Source organism: Peromyscus californicus, unplaced genomic scaffold (genome assembly GCF_007827085.1).
Source record: "Peromyscus californicus insignis strain IS unplaced genomic scaffold, ASM782708v3 Scaffold_13__1_contigs__length_99412109, whole genome shotgun sequence".
In the NCBI taxonomy this organism is placed as follows: Eukaryota; Metazoa; Chordata; class Mammalia; order Rodentia; family Cricetidae; genus Peromyscus; species Peromyscus californicus.
In genome coordinates, this window is record NW_026294424.1 from 79,183,102 (window position 1) to 79,205,510 (window position 22,409).

The following is a 22,409-nucleotide window of genomic DNA, read 5'->3' on the forward strand; positions in this document are numbered from 1 at the left end:
CTAGGTGGCACACATTACAAGAACTCTAAATACAGCCCTCAAGTTCTCTCAATACCATTCCTGAGTCCTAACAAAAGCAACTGCAAAACAAAATTAATGCTGACCTAATATAACCATTTTTATAGTAAAGCTAATTAAGATAATTATAATGTACAAGTGATTAACTTCAACTGATAATCCAAAGTTGATGGTCATGTTAAAGAACACCATCACATATAGAGATCCACTTATTCAAACAAGTTCTTACAGATGGCTATTTTGTGCCAGGTACTGGTCTAACTGCTTGAGATACAGCAATCAAGAGATCAAATAAAGACTTATACCCTGGGAAACTTAACATTCTAGTGTGAGGGAAGGGGATAATGACAGAAATAACAATACAGGCAAAATGTGTTGTAGCTATGACATAACAGTAAGTGTTATGACAAGGAGAAAAAAGAGAGGATGAGGAAGACAATGTTTGCTGGGCAAGCATGAAGATCTGAGTTTGGTCCCTAGAAGCCAAACAAAAAAGCTAAAAGTGGCAGCATTCGTAGTCTCAGTACTGGGGAAGTGGGGACTGGGTTTACGGGACCGCTGGCCAGCCAGCTTATCCAAGCCAGCAAGCTCTAGGTTAAGTGGGAGACTCTGCCCCCAACACTGACATTAAGCTCTGATCTTTACACACACTCATATATGCACCCACACACACCAGACCACACACCTTCATTTGCACACACAGACACACATGTACATGAAGCAAGTTGGTTTTCTGAAAAGATAAACACAGTTGGCATACTCTTAGTTAAACTAACTAAAAGAAAGGGAGATCCTCCTGCTGAAGACACCAACTTCTTTGGCTGAAGGATGGAGAGAAATGAAACTGAGCTGGAAGGATCCACTTTGCTGGCTAGACTGTACAGTGCGGGAAGGTGGTATGCAGACTACTGGGGTTTAGCTGTGAAAACTGTGCTATAATACCAACTTGCCAGGCAAGATGTGCCCAGTGCCCAATGGTACAAGAGTGGCATGTCTGTTGCGGGGACAGCCAACTGTATTCTGACGGATTTCAGGCCCCACTACACAGGAATAATTCTGCTTTGAGCTTTAAACCTGGTTCAAAGTTCAAGGCTAGGGAGGTTGTAGGCCCTGGATGCATCTGCTTCTGTGTGAAACAGGACTTACTACTGTTGCTTCGATATGTGGACAAAGTGTTAAACCACCTCCTAAGTATTTATTTCTACTCACAGACAGTTCTGCTTTCAGTTTGGTCAGAGAAGCTTCTATCTGCAGTGAGCGACAGCGGGGAAACCCCATGTGCTGAGAAGGACTGAGCAGGCAGCCCTACTGGGACCCTGCATAGCCCTCTTTCAAAGCTCAGGAACTATGCAGAAGAGGGGTGGAAAGAATACGAGAGGATGGGAAAGAACGCTGTTATCTCCTGGACATGGCTGTTGTACCCACAAAAGCATAGTAACAGTGGCTGCACAAAACTGGCCCATCAATGTTCCACAATTAATGAGGAAGGACTCCTGAGGTTACTGGAGAAAAGGGAGTCATATTCCTCAGTGGGGCAGCCACTGCTTAGTTTCTCAAAGCTCACAATAACTAAGCCCCATATATGCTAATGCAAGTACTGTAATTAAAAGGGAGTGGGGGCAATGAGGTGGCTCAGTGGGTGAAGGAGTCATAATACTATGCAACACTGACAATTCCCAGAACCCATTAAAAAGGTGGAAAGGAAAACATTCTACAAAGTTGTTCTCCAGCCCTGACATGAGTGCTCGCATGTGTGGGTATGTATACAGTTAAAAATAAAAGGATCTGGGGGAAAAAGGATAACAAAATAGGAGGGGGGAATGTTAGGAAAAGAATGGGTTTAATGGCAGGAAGAATGGGGATAAGAGGATAACGGATAATGGGAGGAATATGCTCAAAGTCTATTACACATTATGGACTTTTGAAAGAATAAATAAATATATATATTCTTTTTTTAAAAAAAAGGGAGAGCAAAACAGGGCAAGCATACCGAGCTATAGCTATAGAATTCAGAAAGTGTTGTGGAATATTATTTTAAGATGTGTTACATTGGTTTATGCTGTGGAACATTTATTTAATGATGCAAAGATGTGTTGCATTCTTTTATGTTGCATTTGTTTAACTCTGTGAAGCTGTGTTACTGTGCCTGTCTAAAACACCTGATTGATCTAATAACGAGCTGAACGGCCAATAGCAAGGCAGGAGAAAGGCTAGGCGGGGCAGGCAGGCAGAGAGAATAAACAGGAGGAGAAATCTGGGAGGAGAAGATCAAGGAGCAAAAGGAGAAGGAGAGGATGACTCCAGAGGCCAGCCACTCAGCTACATAGCAAGCCACGGAGTAAGAAGTAAAGAAAGAAATACAGAAATAGAGAAAGATAAAAGCCCAGAGGCAAAAGATAGACAGGATCATTTAAGTTAAGAAAAGCTGGCTAGAAATAATCCAAGACAAGGCTGGGCATTCATCAGAAAGAATAAGCGTGTATTTATTTGGGAACTGGGGGGGGGGGGGGGGGGGGGGGGGGGGAGAGAAAAAGAGCAAAGAATAAAATTAAAAAAAAAGAAAGAAAAAAAAACCCCACAAAAACTACAAGAAAGGGCTTTTTAGAAAGTGTAAAGACCAAAAATGAGAATTAGCCCACTCTCCCGTCTTCAAGCAGAGGAAATAGCTCGATCAAAGCCCTCGCTAGAGAATGACTGTAGTGCTACAGAAACAGAGGAACCAGTGTGGAGGGAGGAGAGAGGGAACATACAAGGGTACACAGGAGCTAGTCAGCCAGTGCCTTGAAAGCAACTGTAAAGGTTTGGCTTTCTTTGGTACTTTTCTTCCTCTAAAATGTAACACCAGCAGGTAAGATTCTAACACTCAGAGGGAATATCTAAATCATTAAACATAGAACTCAACCCTCCTCCTCCCTGTATCTCTTCCTCTTCTAATTCTTTACTTTCTCTACAGTATCTACCACTACCTGACTGTATGCAGTTTTTATTCAAACTCAAGTAGGAAAGATTTTTGTTCATAACTGTAACCCCAATGCTTAAAACAAAGCTGGACACGTAGCAGGCATCTTTGGCAAAAATTCTCCAAATAAAAACAATGTTTGGTGCTCTTGTTTTGTATCTCAATTTCACAAACATAGTTTTCTATGTTTACATGTAAGGCATGGATTTACTTTTACTTAATAGTATACTGATCAAATTTCTAAGCCTATTAGCTGAAAAATATTTGATTGGTCTAAATAAATTTACAAAGGTATAATCCTGAGTCTCATTTGAGAATTGGACTGTTGGCTTTCCCCTGCCAGATTCAGTCTTTACTAATAGCATAAGGCAAGAGTAATGCTTTTTATATAAATTCCAATAACTTCTTTAACTTTCCAGTGTGTATCCATCTTACGTTTTAATTTTTGTGACCCTTCTGCACATAATGTTAAATACTTACGTTAACTTTAACCTTTTTGCATGACCCGGCATTACAGGAACATAAAGCATTTTGACTCCCTGCACCACCATTGTCGGTTCAATTCCGTATTTCTCCTAAAGGTAAACATCCCAAAGGAAACAATCAAAGCTTCATTCAAACACGGAAGTACACGGGTAAAAATATTTTATATGCACCCAAAGGAGGGCAGGCTTATATAAAATACAGTTTATACTGTCCCATAAATTTAAAGATTAAAAACTATAGTGGTAATCTGTGGTTTCACTTTTCTCACTTAACCATATCCTGAAAATATTAAATGGAAAATCTCAGAACAAAGGTAGATACAGGTAGCTTATGTTCATCCCCAGTACTGGAGACTGATCCTACCTAGGGCTGGATGCATGTCTGCTAAGTGCTCTCCCACTAAGTCACAGCCTCAGCAATTAGAAGTAAGTGTGCTAGTTTGAACTGTATGCCAGCTCAGGCAGCGTGAGGTCTGAAGCTGTCCAAATGTGACTCATTTGTCGGTACAGGATATCCATGCTGTGTACCTACCTATTATTGTTTAAGTATCTGTCTTTGTGATTAGAATGACTTACTTCTCTAGTGCTACTGTTCAAGCAAGCCCTGTTTCAAAATACAGCAGTTCTCAACCAGTGGTTGTGACTGCTTTGGGGGTCATATGTCCCTTTCACAGGGGTTGCCTAAGACCATCGAAAAACACAGATATTTACATTACAATTCATAACAGTAGCAAAAATTTAGTTATGAAGTAGCAATGAAAATAATTTTATGGTTGGAGGTCACCACAACATGAGGAACTGTATTAAAGGGTCTCGACATTAGGAGGACTGAGAACCACTGGTTTAATAGAAGTCACAAAGTGCAAAAAAAGTGAGGCTGGTAATGCAGCCTCGCCCAAAGGAAACCAAAAGTGCCTCCCTTTAAAGTGAAGAGCTCTCAATGTCATAGAGAAAGAGAAAAATCAAAGGCTCAGGTTAAGATCTACTATAAAATAAGCTAAGCAGTCTCGAGAGAAATATGGTCATTAGAGTATGGTTCTAATATAATACTGCTGTTATTCTCTTAGGATGTCTTATTTGTAAACTACATTAGGGGGATATATATATATATCTCCAGGAATGAACCAAGTAAAGAATTTAGTACTATCATAATTACAAGGACCTACTGGAATTCCTATGAATCAGGAGGCACGACATTACACAGAAACCAGACTTCAAGGTACAAATTCAATCGAAGTAAAAATATCCTACTTTGACAGCATTTATGAAATCCGAGAGTGTGAAATCTTCATTTCCATGTACAGCCCATCTATCCCAAATTGTAAATGAAATTCCATTTCTGTTATAGAAAAATATTAAGAACATAAGCATTAAAATCTCTTTCTACTAGTAGTAATAAAAAATTCCCTGCAGTTCATTATTTGTAATATGCTTAGGAATTAATATGTGCCAGCAGGGGGATAAAATTTATAAAATATTCAATAAACAATATATAACCACTTTTATCTGTGTTTTGTATATTTTTTCAGTGTCTCATTTCAAATGTCTTACAGTGTCCCTCTCTTTCTAAAACTTCTTTATTTCACACACAAAGTAACGAGTCACGACACCTTCATGTGTGTGTAGCACTGCTCCTTACTCATACACAGCACCTGCCTCAGTCCCCTCCTGAGCTCCTTCCATTCAGTCTCCCTTTTGCTTTAATATCTTACATATTACATAGATGTACAACTATGTTATGTGACGTTTCTCTCTCCGTGTGTACGTGTCTATGAATGTACATGCATGCATCCCTTATTTTTAAATAGCTGTAGAGGTTTCATGGTGCATATGTTCTGGTCATCAGTAACTGAACATTTGGATTGTTCAAATCATTGGCTGTCATAAATATGCTAGAATGATCACCTTGGCATATATGTAATTTGGCATGTGCGTAAATGTATTTAGAAGTGGGAAACATAGCACCTTATTTCACTGGTATGGATTACAGTATTTTGTGCTCTCATAAGTAATGTATGACGATGATAAGAAGATTAGCTCTTCCTGATAAGACTCACATTTCTGACTCTGTCCAACCTGAAATGTGAAAAACAGAAACTCAAGGAATTGTTTTCTGTTGTCATAAATGTGTGGAATTAGATTCTAAGTTTCACAGTCTATAGTCAGACAAGAATGCCTCTGAAACTGTCCAACTTAGGAACCCTAAAGTATAATAGTGAATGGTGTGACAAAACAACTGTTGTTAGAATTCTTTGGCTAGTCTACTTGGAAATAATTCACCAAGATCCTAGAGATGAAAACCAGTACGTTTCCTTGCTAAGGGTAGAGTATTTTATTTCTTTCTCATTATAGAAGCAAAACAGATTTTTATACAGACCTGATTTCAGTTCTTCTTACTTCAGATGTCTCTGTAAACACTATTATTGGAATGGCTAAATTAAGGAAACAGTTTTTGTAAGCTTCGAAGGGATAGCCACCAGCTACTTTGATCATCTCCAAGGCAACCTAGACAAGAGAAGGTGATCTGATTACCTGAGGAACTTCAATCTAAAGCTACTTGGGATTTTAATCAGTCTTGTTCTTTGCCAAGGTTCAAGCATTTCTCTGTGAATAGTAAGAACAGCTATGTGATTATAATAATATACACTTCTTATTTAACTGACTTATATATTTTTAGTGCATTTTATTTTAATATTCAGCCTATTCCATATATAGTGAACAAGGTTATTTCACCATTTAATCATCTTATTTTCAAAGCAGACACCATAACTAAAAGCTAAAGCAATTTAACCAACCAATATAGGAGCAAATAACTATCTCTAACTTTAGAGTACCAATACAGTACAGTAAAATAAATTGTCGTAATAATGATTCTTAAGTGTAGTTCAAAGTTTTCCTGTGTCCCACCCAGTCCCCACATCCTCACGGTCCCATAGCCGTTCAGACCCAAGTAAACACATAGAGGCTTATATTAATTAAAACTGCTCAGCAATTAGCTCAGGCCTACCACTGACTGACTAGGTCTTATATTTAAACTCAGACCATATTTGTTAATCCATATGTTGCCACATTTTCTGTGGCTTTACCTGTGTGCCATTACATGCTGCTCCCTGGACAGACGGCTGGCATCTCCTAACTCAGCCTTTCTTTTCCCAGAATTCTCCTTGTCTGCTTATCCTGCCTAAACTTCCTGCCTGGCTACTGGCCAATCAACATTTTATTTATCAACTAATCAGAGCAACACATATTCACAGCATACAGAACATCCCACAGCACCTCCCATTTTCTGTTTAATTAAAAAGGAAAGTTTTAACTTTAACACAGTAAAATTATATATAACAAAACAGTTATCAAGCAAGAATTATAGTTACAATATCTAATCTATTTATATTTGGCAAATTTAAAGGAAATTTTTTTATTTATCCTATATTTGTGAGTCCAAGGTTTCATATCTTACCTTATCTCTTATCATAACCAAAGAAAACAATAATTATAACTATCTAGTCTTCAACTACATCAAAGACCTCAGAAGAATATAATATTACCTAAGTAAACAGGAATTGCATTATAAGCAACTTTCAAAAATCTAGAATGACAGAGACAACTGCCTGCCTGAACAGTCACCCAAAGTTCTTCTGCAATGTTGGGCATCCATCTTCAGCCCATGGGCCTAGAGTCTCTCAGTCACTTCTCTCTGTGTCCTGTAGAATGTCTGACTGTTTCTTCTGCAAAGCAGGAACCTGAAGGACCATTTTGCCTTGCAAAGTTCAGTGGTCACCTTCCTATGGGTCCTGCATGTCCAGTCGATACAACATTTTGTCAAGCAGTCCAGGCAAGAACAGTCTCTTGCCCAAATTGCTATTTTTGCCAAGAAGAAGATAAATTCCATACAGAGTGCCTTCGATGCCCATCTTTCTTTTTGAAGTAAATTGGTGCTGCCAGGAGCAGATGTGTCTCACTATCCAGAAAGTGAAGTTTTAAAAAACATTTTAAATGCCATATTCTGTAGGTCTTTGAAGTATTTGAAGATTACCTACCTAACTGAAATATATCTATGTATACCTAGAAAACTTAACTAACATGACTATAAGTTTGATTATCATAGATGACTAATTATTAATCTGTTTCCCAGTCACTTAAGTACTTACATATTAAGAATATCTACTTGACATGGAGGCTAACATGATTTCTGTGGTAGGTGGAGGGAAAAGTGACAGGGTGGCCACATGATCCTCTGTTGCTCTTGGCCCTGTGCTCTGGGAGGATGGGATACCATGTCTTTCCTCTCTGAGCCTGTCTGGCTATCTCTCCCTGGGTGCTCATAATCAAGTACTCCTCAGATTCCAGAACTCCCTCTGCGACTCCAAGCTTCCTGGATGCTGAACTCAGAATCCAGGGGATCCTGGAGTGTACCCTGGGTTTGAGAACTTGCTCCTCAGCTAGCTGCTGGGTTTGATCCTTTCTTTCCACTGCCCCAAACCCAGGAGGGAAGAAAAAAGTCATTGAGATCACCATCTCTAAGAACAACTATACTCTATGTTAAGCTTATTTTTTAATGTTAAAATATTTTTATACATAAGACCTACAGATATACCTTATTGTATTTTCATAAATATCTTGAAAATTTAAATTATAGGATCCATTTTTTTCTATCCCTTCATGTCTAAAATCTGAGTGGCCAGCTAAGGTTGGGATGATGTAGGGAAGACCGAAGTGTTTTTGAAGAATAAGCTTACCAAGCCAGAAACTGCAGCAGTAGATGTTGCTATAGCAGGGATAATTTTACCCGCTATGCGCTTAGTTTTAAGCCTGTCAGCTGGTTCAATGCTATACATTTTGGCTCGAAGGTTGGATGCAGCTGTGATGAAATCGATGTGTCCATTATTGTCATCATCTTTTTCAAATGAAAGGACTGCCATCTGAAGGTCACCTGACCAGGGTAACAAAAAGAAAGTTCTCTAGTTATTGGTAAAGGTTTTATGAGATAAAAGCAATGTACAAAGTGTGCATGCATAAAATTTTCAAAGAACAAGATTTCTAATAAAGAAATATACAAATTACCAAGCTGAAGGATCCACTGAAAGCATTGATCAATTAATAAAGACATTCATCATAATAATTTTTTATGTTACTAATCAAATTAAAATGTATAAAAATGTAGGCAACTGAAGTTGTAAAAGAACATGAGAACAATGGCTTTAATATCACCAAACTAAAGAACTTAATGTATAAAAAATAGTAAATAGTGAAATATAAAAGTCATTTGTGACATTAGCTGCTCCCCAGTGGATTATAAAAGTAAATCTTTGGTACTACTCAAAATTTACCCCATAAATATTACTTTGAAACATTTTCTCTCTGACAACTAACAAAGTCATTTAGGTATCCTTTTGAATATTTCTAGATTAGTGATTCCCAATGTCACTTTAAAGACTATTTACATGAAATTTTACTGGTTCACACATGAAATCACAGAACTTTGAGAAATACTGATTTATCTAACAAAAGATGGTAAGGATGCCTATGCACATGAGCAACTAACTCTGCTTTAAAGAATTAAATGTTCAGCTTTAGCAAAGCTGTTAGTAGAGTCGGTTTGTATCCTAGTCAGTACCTGAGAACAGTAAGAGTAGGGAAAGAGCTAGTCACATAGCATGAGGACCAGAGATCGAGGCTCCAGAATCTACACAAAAGGCAGACACACACAGTGAGAATCTGTAATCACAGTGCTTCTACAGAGAGATAGGAGGCAGACACTGGAGCATCCCTGGAAGCTTGTAGGCCAACTAGCCTGGTGTATGCATCAGGAGAACAGGCAAAGGAGGCAGGACCAGCATCCAAGCTTAATCTTTGACCTCCATGTATGTGCCATGGCATGAACACGCCCACATGTTCACCTATATTCTCTCTCTCTCACACACAGACACCAACTCCTCTCTCTCTCTCTCTCTCTCTCTCTCTCCCTCCCTCCTTCCCTCCCTCCCTCCCTTCCTCTCTCTGAGACTTTTGGTAATTCTTCTCCCTAAAGTGGTATGTGTAAAAGTATGAAAGTATGAACAGGTTAATAACCTGATTTTTTAATTTGAGATAGGGTCTCACTATGTAGCTTAAGATGACTGTGACTTCCTGAGCCCGCTGATCCAGTATGCCCAGCTAATCTGAACCTTCTGCTCCTTAAAAGCAAGCTATTTGCTTGTGTTTTAAGACCTATTCAACATCTGAAGCATAAAAACAGTAAGAATTATAAAACAGCACTTAATGTAATTTGGATAGTTAGATTTTAAAACTTGATGTCAAGGACATGAGAATAAAAAATGATGAATTTAGTCAGTTAAAGGACAGAAACTTTTGTATGATGATACAATCAGCTATTATGACTAAGAATTATTCCCCTCAATTTGTCAATATGGCTCTTTGGGAAAGTAAGTCTATCTAGTCCAATATATTTGAAAGAGGGCCCCTTACTTTTGGTAGCTTTGTTAGATGAAATAGCCTTTTCTAGTTGGAAAACAGCATTCCTCTCATCTTCACTGGAGATAGGAACATGGTCTGGTTTCCTTGCAGTTTCATCTGTTTGAACAACCTTTAAAAATATGTATATATGTTTATTACTATTATCAGATTTTACATCCAGGTTTGACTATTATTTATGTTTAATCAGATCATAATATGATTATTTCTGTGTTTGTTTACTACCTATCCTCATATGCTGGCAGGTCTATGCTATAACCAGGCTCTTTCACCTTGGTCCCTGAGAGACCTCCAGCATATCTCAAGCAATTTATTTTTCTTATTGGACCTTGAATTTTTTTTTTTAACTGAAGAGCTTATATAGATAGATATCTTAAAATTCCACACTTAAATGAAGTTGAGATTCAAATAGTTTTGACTTGGACCAATCTACATTTGACTAAAATTGCATAGTTCAAACTAGCTGATTCATGTAGGAAAAAATGGAAATATTTACAAAATATATAATATGGGCTTTAAGTACTTGCTGATTACTAAGTATTCTTTTTATAAAGAATACTTCTTTCTTCATATACTAAGTACAGCATCATTAATGCAGCATATACCACAACAGATTTATCTTTAAGGAGTTACCTAATAGAGAGCACACAGAATCAGATGTTTTCAAACAAAAGAATGTCTCCCTCTATTTACTATTTACTTTAAAAATTCACCAAATTATGTTCTGAGACATTAAACATCACAAACATTTAAGATGTATTAAGAAATCAATAAAACAAAAACTCCTGTCTGCATCATGTCTAATTAATATTCTGACTGTCGCATCTGTATCTATAAGGGCATGTTGATCTTTTAGCTTCAGTGTGAGCTATTTTAAGAAGTTGTGAAACAGACCATAACTCATATTAAAACCTTCAACTGCTCAGGGAAACCTATTAGGCCTGAACTGTTATACCCGTGGAAGCAATGTAAGCCAGAAAACATACTGAAGCGTGTTTCCTGGGTGTTAGTCTAGTTTTACTAATGGGAAATACGGGTTGGAAACTTTTTTCCTATCAATGTCCTTAATTTACTACTATATTATTTATAAGTTACATGTCATGAATATTTTATTCAGAAAACTCATTCACTTATGCAAAACTCCACTGCCTACAAAGATCCCTTTCTACAAAATAAAAATATAGGATGGCTGGACATATCATGTCCTTGAGGAAGGTTGCTTTGTGGCTAATTTTTAGAGTATATAAAAGAAAGGCATATAGTAAGCCTGTAAAAAAATACTTTATATATGCATAAGCATATTTACGTATTTTTTTCTTTTTCAAATTTTCCTATTTCACTGCCAACTTCTCAGGTTCTGATGCTTTCTAAGATATTTTCTGGGCATAATTATCAGACCAAATTTCCATCTATTTTACAGCACAAACAAGTGCCACAATGGTAAATGTGCTTGCATGTAATGGCAATCTATATTAGAATACATCACACTAGCGTTACATGGATCCTTAGTGCTGTCTTGCAAGTCTACATCATTCAACTGAGTTTTCTACTCTGCTCTCAATTACTGTATACTCTATCTTCATCTTTCTAGCTTCATCCTGAACTGTTAAAAGTTACTTCTTATTCCACCTAAAAAACTAGCCGTCTTTTTTGGAACTCAAGAGCCTATGCTGAGACACTTTGCTCAGCCTTGGTGTAGGGAGGAGGGGACTGGACCTGCCTCAACTGAATCTACCAGGCTGGGCTGACTCCCCAGGGGAGACCTTACCTTGGACGAGGTGGGAATGGGGAAGGCTGGGGGGTGGGAGGAGGGAGGACAGGGAATCCATGGCTGATATGTAAAATTAAATTCATTATAAAATAAAAATATTAAACAAACAAAACCTAGCCATCTTTCTCAAGCTCCCTCCAATCTCCCTGAGAAATTCTGTCAGGACCTCAGCGACATGTACAGAGAACCCAGTTCTGTCTCATCTGTCTTATTTGCTACTACCGCTTCATTAAAGCCTGCGTTCTTACAATCACTGACAGCTTTTCCTGCTTATGCCTGTATTTATCACCATTAACTGTAAGGACAGGTTTCTCTGACTAAGGCTAGGAGCTGCTTCTTTCTGTTCAACACCAGCCGAAGCGGCAGGTCAGCTAGGCAGCCTCTGGGTGCATTTCTGTTTATAGCCCATCTCCTCTTTGGAATAAAATGTCCTTAAGGACAAAGACTGTTCATTACGGTATTCTCCAGGCTAAGAATGAGATTTGCTATAAACAGTAGTTTAATAACCACTAGCTAGCTGAGTGAAGGGACTTCTATCTTACCTTGTTGGAAGGTTTGAATTCCTGAATTTTAACTTCTGAAACAATATCCATGAGGGTATCCACTGATAAGTCCTGATTTATTAAAAAAAAAAAAAAAAAAGTTATTTTTATCAACACATTTCTTTGAACTCTGAATCTGAGATTAAAAACTATAAAAAAAGGTCTTTTTATCACATTAACTATTTAGCAACTTAATTAAGCAACATATCACTCATGTATTTATATCCATTTGAAACATTTACCTCCACTGTGTCAGAATTATCAGCCATAAAGGCTACTGGGGGAAAGAAGGCTTGGAGTAAAAATGTACTTATTAGTTAACAAACTTTAAATTTTTGTTCTTTCTGCAAATTTTAAAAAAGGGACCACATTCCTATATCCTCAGTGTCTAAGGTTTACCTTTCCCGAGTAATGTTCTACTTTATAAATTAATCAAATTCATACACTGAGAAGCAAAACGATAATGGTTCAAATTGAACTAGATGAACCTGCATCTACATTTACTACTAGGAAGCACCTATGAAAAACAGACTGCTTTTGAGGCTAGTTAGGACTTGTAACACAAGACTGAATACCATTACTTATTCCTAGACCTTTATGTGGTAGTTATCAGAAAGATTCATCTAAAATAGGCATATTAAATGTTAAACACAGATCCAGATTCGGTAGCACACGTCTGTAATTCCAACAGTTAAAAGGCTGAAGATCCGGAAATTGAAGCTAGTCTTGGAGAGTTTGTGTATCTACTAATAAAACCCTATTTTAAACAAGATAATGACAAAAACTAAGACCTTTTTCTACTTCTCTAATCAGTTTACTTGAAGGCAGAATTTATATAACTCTAACATGTATTTAAAGAGAAAGCTAACTTATGCACATGTGCTGTCTCACAAAACTCTAACGAACCTGTTGGATAGGACTCAAAGTTAGAACGGACAATAACACAATAAAATAAAACGTTTTTCTCTTTCAATGCAAAAGAATGATTCTAGCTGGGTATGAAGGTACATGCCTATAATCCAAGCACTTATGGGGTGAAGCAGGAAGATGTGGAGCTCAGGGCGAGTTCTAGCTACACAGTGGATTCTGGACAAGCCTCAGCTATGTGAGCTCACGTATGAACCAAACAAACAAAAGAATGACACTTAGGATCTAAAAACACATTTCGATGCTACCAACCAATTCAACCTGGGTATTGAATCACTTGCTAGGGCGTAAACAGTACCTTACCTTTTCTGAAAATGGAATGCAATATACTGTAGCATATAATTTTGCAGCACTCTGAAGAAAACTGAGATGCCTTTTGAAATGAAAACAAAAAAAGCAGTTTGAATGGCAGTTTTAAAGAAGATATTTAAGTCAACAGGAAATACAACCTTTGTATTAACACTTAAGAGTTACATTTAAAGAATTTTTGTTTCATAATAATGTTTACCCTTTTTAAAGTTAAGACAATGAAATTCTTGTCTAGACTAAAACAATATAGAAGAAAATACCAAATTTTCTTTTGATACAAAAATGCTTATCAAAAACACTCATAATATTCAAGTAGTCACTAGCAATACTATGAAGAGAAAAGCGAGTAAAAACTATTAGAATACTTGGAGAAAAGTCCTTTTAATTTATGAGAAAACATGTATCAGGTATGAATGAGAATACACTAGGTTTGAACCAAGCAAAATAATTTACTTAAAAACAAAAATGGGTATGTCATATCAGAAAGGTAATTTATGATAATGTAACTCAAGTTCTGAATCAAGCAATGGATGGGAAAATTAAGCAAAGTACCATTTGTAGAAGACAAGATTAGTGAAGGTAAGCTAAGTGTCTGATGAGAATATACACAATTAAGTGTGAATCTAAAACCAGTGTACACATATAGGCATCCACACAGAGACAAGCTAAAACATTATCTGTATTAATTTAGGCAGCTAGTATTAATTGAATTTTCCACCTTAAGTAAAGCATCTTTAGCTTTAGTTAGTGTAAGAACATTTATTATCATTTTATTTTCTTATGGGCAAAGGTAGGGGTGACTTGGTTTTTTTTATGGAGTAGATATTACAAAGAATAGTTATTTACCATGTAAATGAATGGATGCACATTTGTGTGGAAAGATGTGGCTGGCTCTTTTGACCAGAATGATTTGTTAATTTTGGAATTAAGAGTTTTAATCATTTAACACTGAAGACCCTGTAGTGTCCAGCTAAGAAATTTACAGTGAAAATATACACATATACTTACAAAGTTTCATTTAAATCAAATTTTATTGGAGAAGGCGGCCTTTTTGGTGACTGCCAAAACAAACCTGGTAAAAAGATAAAATATTGTTTTCAATAAATATTGGTCATATCCAGTATGTTACATTATAATTTCTTCTCAATACTTATACTCACTGCCATCTTTTAATCGTGTGTCAAGAGGGAAACAGTGAAGAAGTTGCAGAGCCTAAAAGAGGAAAAGGAAGAATGAAAAAAAATTCCCTACTCTTTGTTGCTATCTGAAGAAAAAACCCTGAAATTAAAAAATATAAGCTTTGCTCAGATTTGCTCAGGATTCATAAATCAAACAAAACAAACTGAAAAGATAACACAGTGAGGTCTTGTAGCCATGCACAAATCAGTTTATGTCTTCTCCTGTCCTGCTGTTTTAGCTTTCTTATAACAAACATGAATATTGATTACTTCATTCCTATTGTACAAATATCATATTTTAATCATAATTTTGCTTTATTCTAAGAGCTAACTCTTAGAATAAATATAAAAACAAATGGCATTCAGCATTTCAAAATTATATACTTAAGATGTGATTGGAAAAGGGTGAGAATATGATACAGATCTGTAAACTAATGCTTAAATCTAGGTGAAAGGTAAATAATGATTACTATGCTCATTATACTCTTTCATTTCCATGGTTCATTTTTTTCCATAATAATAATGACGACGGTGATGATGATGAAACAGGGCTGATGCTCAGCAGGTAAGGCTACTTACTGCCAAGCATGAGAACCTGAATTTGATCCCTAGGACCCACACGGTGGATGGAAATGATGCCTGTTATTTGCCTTTTAACCTCCACGTGAGTATTGTGACATGAGCAGTATTTCTACAAAACAATTAAAAATGTAATAATAAAAATAAAATCCCAACCAAACAAAAACACAATCACAAAAGATATAAACTAAAAGGAGCAAAGAGAAACAAAAGGCCACTGATAATTATGATAAAAACAGGTAGAATTTGAAGGAAAAAAGTCCTATTTCCTGGTGAGATGTGAGCTTAGACCATTTCTCTAAAAAGCAAATCATGCAGGAAGAAAACACAAGTGTACTCAAAGATTGTTTTTTTTTTTTTTAAAGATTTATTTATTTATTATGTTTACAGTGTTCTGTTTGTATGTATGTCTGCACACCAGAAGAGGACACCAGATCTCACTATAGATGGTTGTGAGCCACCATGTGGTCGCTGGGAATTGAACTCAGGACCTCTGGAAGAGCAGTCAGTGCTCTTAACCTCTGAGCCATCTCTCCAGCCCTCAAAGATTGTTTTTAAAAGATGAATGTATAAGGTAAGGGCCTGAGGGAGGGATTAAAAAAGTACAGGATACAGTCTGTTAGCTATGTGACTGCAATCAAGAATAACAGGTAGTACTACTGAATACGTGCCTTGGCCTATCCTAAATGCTTTATATGGATTAGCTTATTTGATGCCTACCACTACACTGTGCAATGTACTTCTTTTTTTTTTTTCAGAGCTGAGGACCGAACCCAGGGCCTTACGCTTGTTAGGCAAGTACTCCACCACTGAGCTAAATCTCTCAACCCCGCAATGTACTTCTTAATCATTTAGATTTTCAGACAAAGAAAACACATAAGATGTGTTTATGAGTTATGTTTGGAAAAGGCAAAATTCGAACAAAATTTCCATCTGAATTATTAGTCTCTTGTTTCTATTCTGAACAAGCTTCTTTTTTTTTTTTGGTTTTTCGAGACAGGGTTTCTCTGTGTAGCTTTGCGCCTTTTCCTGGAACTCACTTGGTAGCCCAGGCTGGCCTCGAACTCACAGAGATCCGCCTGGCTCTGCCTCCCGAGTGCTGGGATTAAAGGCGTGCGCCACCACCACCCGGCTATGAACAAGCTTCTTAATGAATGCATTCCTATTACCTGGAGAAAAAATTTATCTGTCTAAAACCCAACTTTGTACCTAGGGTCAGCTGACAATCAAGCCAGTAAGTAAAGCTAAATGTTTTAATTAGTAACATTCAAAGAGAAACTAGTCAATGCCTAGCCTTTACACTCAGCTAACTATTTACTTGTGAAAGGCTGAGTGTAAGAAAACAACAGACACTTTAAGTCAGGGACATTAGTAATAAATAAATAGGCCAAGGACAGATCTTTGCTTAATGTCTTAGAACGTATACCTACCTTATGGTTAAAATATTTTTCAAACTTTAGTCTTGCTAATTCTACACACTGGGACCAATTTCTGGGTCTTCTGCTAAGTAGCTTAATAACTTGAAAACAGCCTTCTAAACTCTGTCCATTTTGTATCTTCTAGAATAAAAGGAAAACAAAGAAAAATTAAACACTTTCAATTACAAGCATATACACATTCCAAAAGTATGAGTCAAAGCCTGAAAGATGGACTCACAGGCTTAGTACTTTCACTTTTTTTTTTGGCCTCAAGCCCTTATCTCTGATTCTTTTGGGTTTTTTTTTCTTCATTTTTTTTTTTTTCATTTTGAATGAATAGGAGGATAGCAAATGAAATTTCAGATTTGAAGTTTCTTAATTCATGACATACCTTCATGTTTTCCTAAGTACAAAAGAGGTCCTTAGTATATGAGGACCTATTATCTATTATAGGATAATAGTTAATATAAAATTGATCTTTTCAGTTGTATATGATCAAGAAATGCAAGGCAGTATCTTTGAAGTTGACCTTATTATGAGAGCAATGAGATTACTGTCCAGTCATGATTATTTTCACTTGAATTAATCTGAACTTTTTTCCCAAGAGTTTACCAAACCCTTTGATTATCTGTTGCTCTCACTGGGTTGAACAACAAAAACTAACGTTTTAAGGTAAAACAGTGACAATGGCATACAATTCAATTCAATTTCAGGATTCCCAGTAACATTTCACTGTGATCAATTGGACCACTCTTATTTCTGCAGGAAGGTTTTCACATTTTTAGGTAACTAGAAACAAGGTTATAAGGACATAAAGGATTAAGTCTGTAGTAAAAGGCATTAACCTTTACCTGTAAGACGTCTTCTGCAGAAGGATAAGCTTGCCAAAATTTGTTAAACAATGAAGGCTTGTGGGAAAAGGAACTTTCAAACTGTAAAGGAAAAACAAAGTTACAGGTGTATTTAGAAGTTATAATATGGCCTTTTCTAATTCAGAGAGGATGAAGTTATTAAGAACTTTCACCTTGTCTCTTGCCCACTGGATAGTATGTTCGATAGCAGCTGGAAAGGACTTCAGAGTACAAAATGGTATTTCCTCCTCTGGGGGGTCCCGCTATTGAAAAATAAAAATCTCAGTATTATTTACTGCTGGGTACTGGTGTGGCGTGGCAGAAAGTCCCAATGGTAGATCACCACACACTATTCACTGTTTTCTTCTCTAAAATTCAGGTGACATGTAAAATTTTATAACATTACTTTTTACTTTGGAAAGTGATTCAAGAATCCTTATTATAAGTTCTCAGCATATTCCAGGTCTCTACATGAAGAAAAACATTTGAGAATAAGACTCTTTGTAGTTTCCTAGAGAAAATAGATTTAAATAAATGGAGAATGAGTAAGCTGTCTCACTAGAGAAGCACCACTCAAGATCTCCTTGTCTATTAGAGGCTGTGTTTACAGCCTAGGCTGACTGGTTTATTCAGTCAAGAATGACTCAGTTTATGCCCTTTTACTTAGAGATATCTACTTTAATTTGCTGATTTATGAGCTACCAGTAACTATTTAAATTCAAAGAGGAACACTATTAAGAATATTAAATTGTTTTATAAGAATTTGAATAAAAAACTAGGAGAAATTTTAGCAAATGTAGTTGAATGAAAGAATTCCCTACTGTGTAAATCTTCCCATGAAATTTTGCATATCATCATTTCCCTCCTGTTTAATACATTAATTAAACACAGTTTAATCTATTACATTATCGTCATTAAATGTATCAATGTATTTCATAAAAGAAAATGGGTAAACAGTGAACCCTAAGAATTAAAAAACTTACTAACTGAAACATACTCTTCAAATCAAGGGACAATGATACTTATAAAAACCATATACCTTGAATTATTTTACTTGAATTGTCCATTTTAAAATAATAAAGGATACAGTTATTTCCTAGACTAACAGTCTCAACTTTAGCAATATTGTAAAATCATTTATGGGGGTCAAAATTTTACATTTTATCATCTACCTAAAATACACACTCTCTCTCTCTCTCTCTCTCTGAAGAATCTGACTTTTTCAGGTAGATTCTGGGTAAATTACCAGGTTTATTTACCAGGTTTCACATATATTTCTAATAATGCATGCTGGGTCATAAATTCTTAATGCAGATAAACATCAGAAACGAGTACACAGCTATTAGACTTGTAATCTTCATTCTTTATATGCCGGCTAATTATCTTACACAATAAAAGCAAAAGATCAGCAAATGGATTATGATTCCAAGTCTTTGGTGACAGCTCTGTTTTCAGTCCAAAAGTTTAATTGCTCCTAAAAGCGTTTTGAACTCTAGGGGTGTTAGAAAACTTAAAAGTTCTAAAAAACAGTAAAGACTACTCCAGAAAAGACAAATTTTTTTGATGATTTCTAAAAATTGTATGTAGGAACTAAAGAAATGGCTCAGTTCGTAGACTGTTAGCTGGGTAAGCCTGAGGACCTACATCTGCTCTCAAGCACCATGTAAAAGCGTGTGTGGAGGTATGTGCTTGTAATCCAACACAGGAGAGGCAGAGGCGGAGGGTTGGGGGCCGGGGGCATTCCTGGCACTTGCTGGCCAGTACCTTGTCTCAAAAGTAAGAGTCCAACAGAGGAGGATACCTGACATTGAACCCTGGCCTTCCCACAGGTGTGCCCCTTGCACCCTGAACACACACTGAAATCCTGTGTCAACATACTTTAAAACGCAGATGCACATAGATAGCGAAAACCAAAATTAATAAAGTGAAGCAAATTTACTGATTCCTCAATGGAGACAAAAATTATGACATAAAAAGACAGACTTTTTTCAATATACCGACTTACATGACTGTTATAAGATTCAGTCAACTGAGGTACAATAATTTCAGTGTGTCCCTTTGTGCCCATTGTTCCAGAATCTAAGAGAGGCCGGAGGTTTGCTAAGCAACGGCTGTTTGGAGACAAAATATGTGGAAAAACAAACAAACAAACCACAAAAGTGAGCAATAAAAGGTAAACGGAGGACAGCTACTTCTGTATTTAATATTCCACATGCTGATAATTTCTGAATGCAATGTTGTAGGAAACAGAACATGACCCACGTAACAGTTCTACTTCCTAGCCCTATGACATATGTAAAATCTGATGTCCAACTTAATACTTTGTTTCTTTCCACTTACTACCCCCAAATCCTGGGGTTTTTAAACTTCTATTTTCACCTTAATTATTAACTATGTTACTCTTTCTTCACTTTCTTTCTATTTATTATTTGGTTATTTTCTGACTCTAAGTTCTACCACACTATATTTTCTCAATTAGTCTTTATTCCAAGCAGTAGTAACTACTTTCATTAGTCATGTTTTTCTTAAATTTTTTGTACATAGCCCCTCTAACACCTAAACACCCAACAATAAATGCAATTATTATTTTTTTCTTTCTTCTGCTCAAGATTTGTCTTCTTTCTCATTTCTCAACTGGTAAAGCTTCTCTGACAAATGCTCTAGTATATTAACATTGTAGTCATATAATGATTCATTCAATGACTGATTTCATAAATCACATTGAATGAAATCAGATGATTGGCACTGAAGATATAGTGGTGGAAAACAAATGGTCTCTGGATGAAAGATTTAGTAAAGAAACAAACATTAAGTAAACACATATGCAAAAAAAAAATAAGTGCCACAATGAAAAAATATTAAGAAAGGCAGATAACATCTGTTTGAAGAAAGATACTTAGGTTGAAACTGAAAGATGAGGGAATGGCTTAAAGGAAAGAACAGGCAGGTATATTTGGGGAGAAGAATTTTGGAGGGAGAGAAGTATAATTTCCTGAGGCCAAAAACCAATCTCGTTCCTAAGGTAAAAAGGCCTCTGAAGAACCTAAAGGAGGCATCGACAGCTAGAATAAGGAGAGCCAGGGAAGACTGTGCACATTTAAAGTGGGAGCAATGGCCAGGCGGTAGGTATTGCATGAAAAACATTCATGCTGTTTTATCAGTATTTAATTTTTCTAAGTATAATAGGAAATCATCAGCATGCTTGAATTTGAGTAGTACTATTAGAGTGACATAAAAAAATAATCAGAAAATTTGGTAGTTTTTCAAAAAGTGAGGGTGAAAAACAAAAATAAAAATGAAAGTAGTTCTTTATGCACTTGAATTTCAAGAACATACCTGTCTACATATCTCCTGGCTTCCACATTATCTAGTGCTGTAATAATGATATCTTGCTTAGTATAAAATTCATCACTGTATATACTCTCAGTGGCTGGACAAACTTTGTTCAGATGTGCATCTATTTTTAATTGAGGATTTATTTTCAGAGTTGCTTCAGCAGCAGTATAGCTTTTAGGTTTCTAAACAAGTAACAAATAAAAACAGAAGGAATAAATGTTAAACAGAAAAGATGAACTATGACTGAATTTACATATACTAACCATTTGGAAGATCTATGAGGTGATAGCAAGGTAATGAAACTAGCTCAAATAGTTTACATATTAACAATCTAAACAACCTTCATTGTGTAACAAAGTGCTTTTGAGATTTTTAAAATATTAAAAAATACTAGTTAAGTCTTAAAAATAATTCTTTTTTTTTAATTAAAGGTTAAGCCATCACTGAATTATTGTGTCATTTCAGGTGCTCTGAAGGTTCATTTTGAATACTGGCTCTGAATCTACATTCTTTAGCATCCTCTAAATTTCTGCATCTGATTTAATGGTCTTTCTGTCTCTCTTAGCTCAATTATAACGTTTTATTTCTTACTCTAAGAACAAAGTCAGAAACTCTTAGAACTCAGGACATTTATAGACAGGTCTTCATTGTTCATCTAGAGATAACACACAACACGAGGCTCCAATGTCATGTCCTCTGTGTTTATGTAAGAGGCTATCAGATTAATAACTAAGACACCTGATGTAGTCTCTTCTTGTTCATAACATGCCTAAACTTCATTTCCTACGGCTGACAATGAGTTGACAATACAAGGGAAAAAATTGAAACCTAAAGCACATGCTTTTGATGAACATATTTCTTTCTTTTCCGCACTGTTTTCTGATACAGGGTTTCACCATGGAACTATCACCAGCCTATTACTCATGTATAGACCAGGCTGGCTTGGAACTCAAGAGATCTACCTGCCTCTGCCCTTGAGTACACTGATTAAAGGAATAGGCTACCATGCACTGCCTGTTTCTTTTCCTGATTTAAACATTTTGATCTTTGAGAAAACTAAGTAGTCTTTAACAATAAAAGGGGATGTTAAATAAAATTGGTACGGCAATTTTAAATACTAAACCTGGCCTGCTCTAAAACAAAAAGCAGAGTTAAAGTGTGTGCTTTGTTAAAACCTCCAATTAAAGAACTTGTTCATGGAAACACACTTTGGTGATGACAAAATGAAAAGTACTATTCATGTTTTGCAACTCAAATATTAATATTCAAAAATCAATGCAAAAACCAACTTTATTATGTACAAAAGATAACTTTTGATTTTCTCCAATTTTGTTCTTCCCAAAGAACACTTCGTTCTTTCTCTTAAGAGTCTAACAAAGGACAGAAGCCCCCAGCAACCGTTATCTATTTAGAAGAAGAAAACAGTGACAAACCTGGATGTGATGAGGTCGAAACAGGAACTGTCTGTTTAGGTTGGATTTTTCTATCAAGTCAGGATCTGTAACTGTAACCTTGTATCAGAGGAGAACAAAACAAATAAATCTGCTTTGCATTTTTCACTATGA

The 22,409-nt window shown here is 36.1% G+C and overlaps 1 protein-coding gene across 1 annotated transcript in view; it reads right to left on the reverse strand.

The window, feature by feature from the left end:
- Nucleotides 1-22,409, reverse strand: part of Uba6 (ubiquitin like modifier activating enzyme 6) — a 67,249-nt gene that overhangs the window by 7,847 nt on the left and 36,993 nt on the right. The window contains 15 exon segments of the mRNA XM_052735295.1: nucleotides 3,458-3,552; nucleotides 4,714-4,801; nucleotides 5,840-5,967; nucleotides 8,199-8,392; nucleotides 9,928-10,045; nucleotides 12,247-12,318; nucleotides 13,477-13,546; nucleotides 14,491-14,554; nucleotides 14,643-14,694; nucleotides 16,670-16,798; nucleotides 17,509-17,589; nucleotides 17,682-17,771; nucleotides 19,514-19,619; nucleotides 20,845-21,026; nucleotides 22,278-22,355. Coding sequence (XP_052591255.1) covers nucleotides 3,458-3,552; nucleotides 4,714-4,801; nucleotides 5,840-5,967; nucleotides 8,199-8,392; nucleotides 9,928-10,045; nucleotides 12,247-12,318; nucleotides 13,477-13,546; nucleotides 14,491-14,554; nucleotides 14,643-14,694; nucleotides 16,670-16,798; nucleotides 17,509-17,589; nucleotides 17,682-17,771; nucleotides 19,514-19,619; nucleotides 20,845-21,026; nucleotides 22,278-22,355 — 1,547 coding nt within the window.